Source organism: Poecile atricapillus, chromosome 2, assembly GCF_030490865.1.
Source record: "Poecile atricapillus isolate bPoeAtr1 chromosome 2, bPoeAtr1.hap1, whole genome shotgun sequence".
Classification (NCBI taxonomy): Eukaryota; Metazoa; Chordata; class Aves; order Passeriformes; family Paridae; genus Poecile; species Poecile atricapillus.
The window spans coordinates 130,196,716-130,206,342 of NC_081250.1; the positions used below are offsets into that span (position 1 = coordinate 130,196,716).

The window sequence follows — 9,627 nt, forward strand, 5'->3', positions numbered from 1 at the left end:
GTAACAGTACTCATCTACATTTATAAAGTGTTTCCAGGCTAAAAGTCAAAAACCCTGTCTAGGAGTGATTTTTTTTTTTTTTTTTTTTAACTGTCACCACAATCCCATTTTTATGTGAGGGATATTGTGCACTTGTCTTTGAGGCCCCTGGTGCTTCCTGCCTTGAGATCCCAGGTTGCTGTGCAGCCTGTGTTCAGAGATGTGAGGAATCCTCACTGCACTGCACTTCTCAAGCAGCAAACTTGCTCAGCAATGCACAATCTTTTCTCTACTTGAAAACATCCTTAGGGATTTTCTACTGAGGCTCAAAGGCAGTCATATATTTTATTTATTTTATTACAAGGCATGTAAGTAAAAACTTGCATATCTGAAAAAAGATATTAGATAGAAAACAGTAATAAAATTAACATTATTATCTTAATAAAATTGGTAATAAATACATTTCCCCTCGACATTAAAATGCTTGTTATTTTGCACAACAATAAATACAGCGTAGCTCTGGCACAGAGAAAGGCCAAGGATAGATACAAGAAGTCCATGTGGTGGCATAAAAAAGCTCAGGTGATTTTTAAAGGTTTGGCATCCTGCACTTGATGCACTTTGATACAACTTGCACTTTAATTTTACTATGATTTTTAAATAGTTCCATAATATGAAAACAGGAGAGGAAAATTTGTTTGACTATAGGATTTTTCCTTTAAATATTTCAAAGTAAGAGATGTGTAAACTCACTGAAACTAATCCTTGAAATAAAGAAAAAATACCAAACATACAAACAGGTGTCTTTGTGCTTATTCTACAAAAATGCATTTTTTTTTCAGCTGTGGGTGCTCAAGCCTGACCAGCCAACTGACAAGGGACCAATCTCCAGTCAGTTCCTCAATTCTTTACACAGTTTTAAAAATGAAATATTAATAAGAAGGAGAAAAGAGTAAAGACAGTAGTATTGACTTCCCAAGTTATGGCATTTGAGGTTCTTACACTATTATCCAAAGGTGAGAGGAGAAAGAACAGGTGTATTCCAGAACAGTTCCCAGCATAATTTTGGGTCATTCTGGTCTATAATTTTCTTTTAAAACTACTGACCAAAAGGAGGAAAAAAAAAAAAAAAAAAAAGGAAGAGATATTTCCATGCACTGTGCTGTTCTTATGCCAGCACATATCATCACAATCACAACTGTGAACCTAAGTCACTGATAGCCCAATCTAATATAGATTGATTGATTGTCCTATGACAAAGTTAGATAATGTCCACAAAATGCCACAAGCTCTGGCAGAGTCCAGTGTTTTTAAAGTACTGATAGGTCATGGCAAGACTTGGACTTGAGTTTGAAGGCCATGTTCTTGTTGTTCTTGGCAACTATTTTGCCCCAAAACCGCCTGGCTTTCTTGGGGATGCTCTCTCTCCGTTTCTGTAGTGCCAGTCGCTTCTCGTTCTTTTCCTTGCTGTCCCTCCGGAGCCGGACTTGCCGCACAATGCCTTCGAACAGCTCCTTCACGTTGTGCTGCACAGCTGCTGAGGTCTCAATGAACTTGCAGTCAAACACGACGGCACAGGCTCGCCCCTCTGCAAAATCACAAAGGGGACACTTGGGGTCACAAGGCCCAGGAAGGGGGGAGCAGGGACAAGCTGCCACGTGCGGGGGAGTCAGAGCCACCGGGGAATTCCTCAAGCCTGATATAGGCACAGATAAATCTTTAATCACCCGATGCTGCCTGCTAGCCCACGATCCATCTGCCCTGCGTCACAGCTGCTTCCCAGAGGAGGGGGGAGGGATATGGGGGGTAAATCCCCTCCTGGTAAAGCCCAGCCTGAGCTGCTGGCTGTGAAGGTAGTGCAGAATGACTGACTTGAGCTGAGACACTGAAGGCTGGGAGGCCAGCAATGCCTCGATACCGCCTGGCCATCTCAGTGGAGACTCCCTCAAGCTGCACTGAAGAGTGATGCTGTCACTCTCTAAACATACAGCACAGCACTGGAGGCAGGGAACTTTCCTCCTTGGGCCATGGTGTAAGCCAGAGCCTTGGAACTGTGGCAATTTCAGTGAGAACAGACACATGTACAAAACCCTTAATAAAGGGTGTCTATGGCTTTAGGGGTACATCTGAAATCATAGCTCTTATTCTCAATTACATGAGCCTAAGCTAAATCTCACAGGTGTCTTTCACACACAAGTCTTCCGGCTTGCTGTGAATTCCTTGCCAAGGCCACTAAAGCAACATGAATTCACCTGCCATCTTTCTAAAGAACTTTCAAGCTGGGCAAAGAGGAATGAGAAGGCAACCCTGGGCTCCCTATGAACCCCTCAGTTCAAGCTCTTTACTTGGGGCAGCTGTGACAGGAGCCAGAGGAACTGTGCACATCCACAGAGAAAGGGAAAAACGTCTAGCTCAACTGGGAAACAGAAGAGCAGAACACAGAGAAGAAAATGCTGAGCAGAAGAACCCATGTTTCTGATGGGCCAAGACGAGAATGTCTAACACATGGCTATGTATTACGGTGTATCACCTCAGCCTTAGGGAACACTCTCCAAGAAGAGATTTTACTAACTGAAGATGTTGAGAGCCAGCAGCAGTGCTCCCAACAGTCTCTCCATTCCTATTTATGGGCTTAGCGGTTATTCATTTGTGTGCAGCCAAGGGAAGGCTGATTTAGCATCCCAAAGCAGGGCAGTAAGGGGGACCTCTTCTGAAAGGCTGCACGGTTCCTGCCCAGACTAGCAAAACAAAGATTGAGAGGGAATTCTTATTCATCAGGGAGGACAGAGAACTGGTTATAAGGAAGAGAATTTTTGGCAGCAGAATAAAGGGGGCTAAACTTGTTATGCATAAACATGCATGCATTTTGGGAATACAAAGGGTTACAGATACCAGAGAAATCACATATTGCAGTCGTCTTATACTAGGAGCTAGAAGGGAAGAAATCCCATTTTTGATGGTACTTAATATATATAGAAAAGGGATTATCTGACATATAACAGTAGTACCAAGGAATGCTTAAGGACCTGGCAGACCCTTCCTAGTCTTCTGCCTTTTCTGTTCCAGTCCTCTTTTATTTTCTTACTCTTTTATTGCCCAGTCCCGATCACAACGTACTCCCTCAGCCAGAGCACTGCAGTTTGTCCAAAAGCTACTAGATGATTTTTAATGTTTATCTCGGGTTTATACTCATTATTTCCTTACCTGCCACTGAAACTTCACGGCACCTGACAAGGTCACTTTTATTGCCAACCAAAATAATGGGGATATCTTCTTTCTGGCGTGCCCTGCGGAGCTGTATTCTGAGTTCAGAGGCCTTCTCAAAGCTTGCTCGGTCTGTGATGGAGTAGACGATCAAATAGGCGTCTCCCACTTGCATGCAGTGGTCTCGAATCCATTCTCCCTCACGCTGTTCAAATTGAATGGTCAGACATTGTTATGCCCAGAGCAGATTTTACTTAGAAAGTAAAACATTAGAGAATCCAAATGCATTCCTGCTGTAAACTGTAATGGGTATGGTTTGAATCACAGTTATACTACAAGTAATTCCAATGTGGTGATGGTATGAATGCTTTACCACAAAGGAGGGCAAAAACTTGCCCCCAGATAATTTATTGTGCTAGCTTTTGGCTGGAATGAACGTGGTCTGGAAAGAAAGCTTGAATGGTTTTTTTTATCATTAAAAAAATTGAAGACTTGCATTTCTTGGGCTCACAGTACAGAGCCATTAGGCATTCTTGCCTTGATGTGGGGTAGGGTTAATCCCATATCTTGACTCTGATGTATGGAAATACCTATTTTCTTTCCCAAAGGAAACTTACTTTTTATATTAGCAGTTATTCATATACACTTTCCTTTCAGCATTGGCTAGAACAAATTAAAGTACCTTATTATCCCACATGTCGAGCAGTATAACAGTCGCACTTTCCCCATCCACCATCAGAGTTCTTTCATACGTGTCTTCTGGAAAGACAAGCAGAAACATATTGTGATATATTATTTTGTGTTATCATATACATTACAAAAATCCAAGTTGTTGAATGTGGGGGATTTATTCACGGAGTTATTGAGCCAAATTTTAGGCCGGCTCACATCCAGTTCTTTCCTCATTTCCATCAGCACTGAATCCGTGCTGTGTTCATTATTGGTTGCCTTACTTTCCATGATAGATGAAAGAGGCTGAAAGATCAGGAAACAAAATGTTCATTATTTTGGCTGATAGTCTCTTTATCTTATGTGGGAGAGAGAAAATAGAACCAGTGGAAGAAATAACCAAAGGCTGAACATTTGCCCCATGGGAGCAGCAGAGTCCAGCGAGGCTGAGTAATGGAAAATATTTGCTTTCGCTTTAGCATGGACAATTTACGGGTGAACAGTCACTGCTGCTGAGAGCAATACAGCAAACAGCCTACCAAGTGAGGAGGACACGGTGTTGTGAGACAACAGCTATTGAGTTTGAGAAAGACTGAGACTTCTGTTGCACACTCTCTCTCATTACACAGTTTCCCACATCACCTTTGATGTCAAACAGCAGAAAAATGAAAAAAGCACAGGTCAGTTATTTTGTACTGCAGCCATAAAAATTCATACCTAGATCACAAATGCCATGTGGCAAAATTCTGCTTAGATCTAAGGGGTCTGTTGCCACTCTGAATTTTGATCAACTCTTGCTGTGAAATCTGCTTCAAATACCAATCTTTCTTCTTTCCCTCAAAGCTGGGGACATTAGGATGAGCAGTGAGGTGTTTGGACCCATTTCTATTCTCACACTAGTGGTCACTAGGGGAAAAAAAAGCTAGTCCTAAGGTACTGCAACATTTAAAGGATCTGTCCCAACCACGGTTTAGATAGGGCTGTCTCTAACCTGTGCCTTGTAAGACTTCTGTGTACACTGATGAAGTGAACTTTCCCCTAAATCATAACCAGAGCCTTTCCTCAAAGCTAGGGATCTACATCCCAGCAAAAGAATAAGCCAAAAATATTACACATTTAAAATAAAGTCAAACTGAGCCCAGGCTTAAAATGTCAAGACTAAAAAGACAGAGCTAATCAGTAGAGTGGTTTCCCTTGAGGTCCCAAGAATATGAGACTTGTGTTCATGAGTTAGCTTCATCTTACAGTCAGTAGAAAAGCCTCTCCACAAAAGCAGCTGTACTTCTCTGTGAGCCAGCTACCCTAAACTATCCTCTCATGTAATGAAATTTCCAGTGTGTAAGCTAAAGTTCCAGTTTGTAAAGCTAAAGTAAATAATTTCTTCAAGTGACTGAGCGTCTGTGTGAGAACAAGCTCCAGGCACACCAGAGGACAAAAGAGTCCTTCTGCACTTCATTAGATATAGAGAAGCTACAAATGCACAACCACACTCCTTGAAAAGATTATGCCTAAACAGTCATAGTCAGCACTGATTTGCACCTTGGTCAGTCCTAAGGAACTTCCATAGAAGATAAAACACTGAAAGTGAATGCTTAGCTCATTTCATGCTGTTTTTGAAGCTGACACTAAAAAAGGAAAGGAGATAACAGCAAGAGTTCCAATTATCTCTTCAGAGCTGGCCTTGAAAATCTGTCACTGCTATACTACAAGCAGTGCTGCTGGGAGTGCAATGGAAAGAGGAAACCACATGGCTTCACCTGAAGGAAAAGAAAACTGCCTGACAGGGGTGTGCAGAGCAAATCAGCTGCACTTTCTGATGGCTTGTCCAAGGATCCCACCCTACTTCCGTCATTTAGGACTAGGAAAGCTTTTATCAGAGATGCTCCAGGCTGAGGAGCTGGTAGAACTATGGAAAAAGTTGATGGCAGAAGCTGAAGGCAGAGCACACCTAAATCAGTGAATTTCAAATCCCCCAAAGGCACAAATCTCTGTGTACCCAGTCTGAGACAGCAAGTGAGGAAAACGTGAGTTTGACCTTCCTGACACTGGGAATTTTTAGATCCTGGGCAAACCTTCCCCTAACTGGAGAGTTAAATACACAAAGAAGAAGCTGTCCTGCCTGTGTCCCACTGAAGACTGGAAGAGAAGCCCAGAAATTCTCTCTGGCGGCACTGGCACCATCACACCAAGGGAATACAGGCAGGAGACAGAAGGGACATGGGGGAGACAAAGAAAGCCCTGCATGGTGACAAACAAAACGCAGCAGCAAACTGCATGTCCCCTGAAAGCAGCAGCAACTATGTCCTTAGAGACACAGCAGATTTCTGTGGCAGCACAGCCCTTCCACATCAACATCTCGCATACAATATAGTTCAGGGCTTGGTGCTGCAGCTTCACCTTCTGCATGGTCTGATCTTTGGGGTTAAAGTACACTTTGCACTCCTAAACAAAGCAAAGGGGAAAAGCAAGGGGAAAGCATCAAAGAGAATCCTACGGCTTGTGTCCTTCCTCCATGGACAACAGGAGTTTTCCTACTCTATTGAAGGACCTTTATTTTTTTTTTCCTCCTGGAGAATACCATACTGTGCAAGTAACATGAAACAAGTTTTTTACTCAAAATTTTATATATTTTACCTAAAGTCCATTTAGCCTGTACTAAGGCAATGTGATTATACAGAAAGGCTGAGATGGCCTTCAGATATATAGATAGATAGATTTCTAATGGCAAATATTTTGGAAGTGGCTTTATCTTTATATATGATTTTAAAGTATTGAATTATTGTAAATCATGAGGACCTTCAGTTGTTTTCTCTCCCAAAAGGAAAGCTGGAGTCAGCCCTGTGATGCCAGTGGTGACACAAATGTTGGACCAGCATGAAAGCTGATGCAGACTCCTGTGCAGTATCATCACAGGCAGGAATGAGGCAGTTTTCAGCAGGTGTTTTGGAATAAAATAGCATGGGAATATGAATTGCATTCTTTCAGTGGCTTTCAATCACTGTTGGAGAGTATCTTACTCATCTTATTTTGCTTTCCTGTTCTCTTAAAAGAGGTGCTTGAGTTCAATCAGTTTTGATGATCAGACCCAAAAGTTTGTTACCTTTGGTTTATATTAAATGGCCTCTCCCTTTTTCTGTGCCAATTACTACAGGCAGAACTGACTGCAAGCAAACACCAACACCCCAGGACATCATCACCTACCTCCCAGCACCTCACAGTCACTGTCAATGCTGTCGTGCACCCCTGCAAAGATGTTGGCCAGAGAGGACTTGCCCACGCCATGCTCCCCGATCAGCACCACCCGGTAGCAGCTGCTGCCAGACTCGGAGGAGATGACGGAGTCGGATGACTCTGAGGACCAGCTCCTTCTGTAATATTCATCAGGACTGATGGTGTATCGTTTCTGTGGGTTGTACTCATTGGAGTCTTTCTGGACCAGCAGATTCTTTCCATCGGCAGGGATGCTCCATCGCTGCTGCTGCTGGTGCAGACTGCTGTTGTGGGTGCGACGCATGGTAACGTTGTTCAGAGTCATTTTTAACCCCTAGTGAGAAATAGGGAAATCACAGATGTTACCCACAAAATATTTAGAAATGCTCCCTTACTAGCTTCTAAGGCAGACATCATGATCCTCTGTAGGGACCTAGTATGTGAGGAAGGAAAAATTAACCTTTCTGCGCTCGTGTGTACTTGGTAGTGCACAAAGAAATATATCAGTTATTAGCTAGTGAGACAGAGCCCGTTTCCTATGGATAATACCACCCTCACATGCTAAATCCTGTCTTGTTTAGCCTTCACTAGCTCAGGGCTGTGCAAGGTGCAGCCCTGTCCTGGAAAGAGGGAGGCATTGCTGTGTCCCTGGAGGAGAAGGAAGGGACAGTGCTCACCACACCAACAGCTTTTCTCCAGAGGTACAAGTTATAGCTTCTACAAGAGATATGACTGGGAGAAAAAGCTCATTAATTTACAGATATTAAGTCAATAACTTCATTACCACACAATTAATTAGATAGGTTGGCTCTTCCTAAATAAGCATAGCTTATAAGCATAGCTCTTAATTACATTTTACTCAACAAACTCTATTTTGCCTTGCTTGGAGGCAGAGAAGAGTGATGTCATTCTCACAGGCCAATAGCTACCATTTTTAGGAAAGTTACTTTGAAGCATTCCAGCTCCCAAAGTGACCATTATTTAGACATTTTTTCTTTTTGCCCTCTATCTGATGTTTCTCGCCTCTCTCCTCCATACCAGTAAATAGGAAAATTATCCATAAAATTCACCCAACCACTTTCAAACCTCAATAATAGGTGATGAACAATAAAAAGTGCAGTAAAGCAACACATAAAAATTACTATTCTTCTTCTTACAAAACTGCATGAAAACTTCTGTGAATAAATTCCAAGCAGGACCTAGGAGAAATATATAGAAAAAGCACTATCTGAACTTACTGCAGCATGCACAATATTTTCTCTGTGATGTGCAGTACTTTGGGGCATAATGAAATCGTTTGCATGGTCCTAGTCACATAACTTTGTCAGCAAGGAATACATCTAAAGAAGAAATCATACAACAAGCAATCTTCACAAACAAGATCAAATATGTACTGTGGTTGAATTTTAAAATCACTTTTTCCTCATAGTATCCACATTGAAAAGACCAGATGAACAAAGCCAGATCTGATTCAATCAAACAACAGAGAGTAACTCACAACCTGCAACAGTCACTCACAAAACCAACACAAACATTTTATGATTTAGCCTCTAACAAATTGCCATCCCTCATTAAGAAAAACCAAACGAGTCCCTGTCACACTGTGCTCCAAGTTCAAACTGGTTTTGCTACCCCATACTGCATTTAACTGCCTAGGTCTCCAGCACCTCCAGGAAAAGACTGGGTCCAAACCCACTCTTACTTGTGCCAGGCTCCTGCAGCCAGTCCAGTGCTTTGCTCCCAGTGCCCTTCTCTCTCGGTGGGCTGTGACACACTGAGCAGCTCTGCTGAAGTAAATCCTCTCCTGCTTTGGGGCTGCCTCTTTAATTCTTCCTCAGCAAACCTGGTTTATATTAAGCCCATCTGATCAGAGACAGGGCTTTTCCGTGACGTGGCTGGCCTTTCCATACAACAGCCAGCCCCCAGCTGGGAGGAAGCAGACATGCAGAGGAGAAAAAACTTGCAAACAATCTCAAAAGACTTACTTAAAATCATGTGATTGTTTTAATGTTGCCAGTAAAATAAACTCTTTTGGTTCTTGCATGATGAAAACAGGAAAGTGGAACAAAAATAAATAATACATGGCATTTTGCCTCAGACAGCTTTTAATTCAAATGTTATCAAAATTAATGATGATTTAAAAATTACCTACCTTTATTTAATGCATGACATTCTGTAAAAGTATCTTCTCTCTGTCTGCAAAACACACTTAACCCCTTGCTGGACAAAACATTTCTCTGAAACAAAATATCTGAATGTTATTTTGAAATTTTTTAGAAGTAGGAATATTATCATAGGGGCTTTGTTGGGGTTTTGTTTGTTTCTTTGTTTTTAAAGCTCCAATATTTACAAACCTGTTATTAATCTCTGTCAGCCTCCAAGTGACTGTACCCAGTCTCCTGAACTGCATAACCATTTCACTTCTACTTTAATATTTTACTACCAAGGGCTTGAAAAGACATCCAGCTATGAATTCAGTGTTACTGCAGCTGGATGTTGGCAAAGATGCATCAGAACACACAAAGTCTGCACAAAGTCACACAGTGTTGGTGCTGTGCACAGGAA

The 9,627-nt window shown here is 42.0% G+C and overlaps 1 protein-coding gene across 1 annotated transcript; it reads right to left on the reverse strand.

The window, feature by feature from the left end:
• Nucleotides 1-299: 299 nt before the first annotated feature.
• GEM (GTP binding protein overexpressed in skeletal muscle) lies at nt 300-8,915 on the reverse strand. The gene is made up of 5 exons (XM_058833481.1): nt 8,765-8,915; nt 7,054-7,396; nt 3,866-3,942; nt 3,184-3,388; nt 300-1,567 (listed from the first exon to the last, which is right to left on the reverse strand). The coding sequence occupies exons 2-5, from the start codon at nt 7,385-7,387 to the stop codon at nt 1,290-1,292; spliced, it is 894 nt and encodes a 297-aa protein (XP_058689464.1). The 5' UTR covers nt 7,388-7,396; nt 8,765-8,915; the 3' UTR covers nt 300-1,289.
• Between the last annotated feature and the right edge of the window lie 712 nt (nt 8,916-9,627).

What these genes read in the sequence shown, in the direction of transcription:
- GEM (XM_058833481.1), bottom strand. Translation starts at nt 7,387, where the DNA reads ATGACTCTGAACAACGTTACCATGCGTCGCACCCACAACAGCAGTCTG. An exon ending in TCGACATGTGGGATAATAAG is followed by an intron (nt 3,389 to 3,865) that starts GTACTTTAATTT and finishes CAATTTGAACAG; the next exon opens with CGTGAGGGAGAATGGATTCG. An exon ending in CCGTGAAGTTTCAGTGGCAG is followed by an intron (nt 1,568 to 3,183) that starts GTAAGGAAATAA and finishes GTGATTTTGCAG; the next exon opens with AGGGGCGAGCCTGTGCCGTC.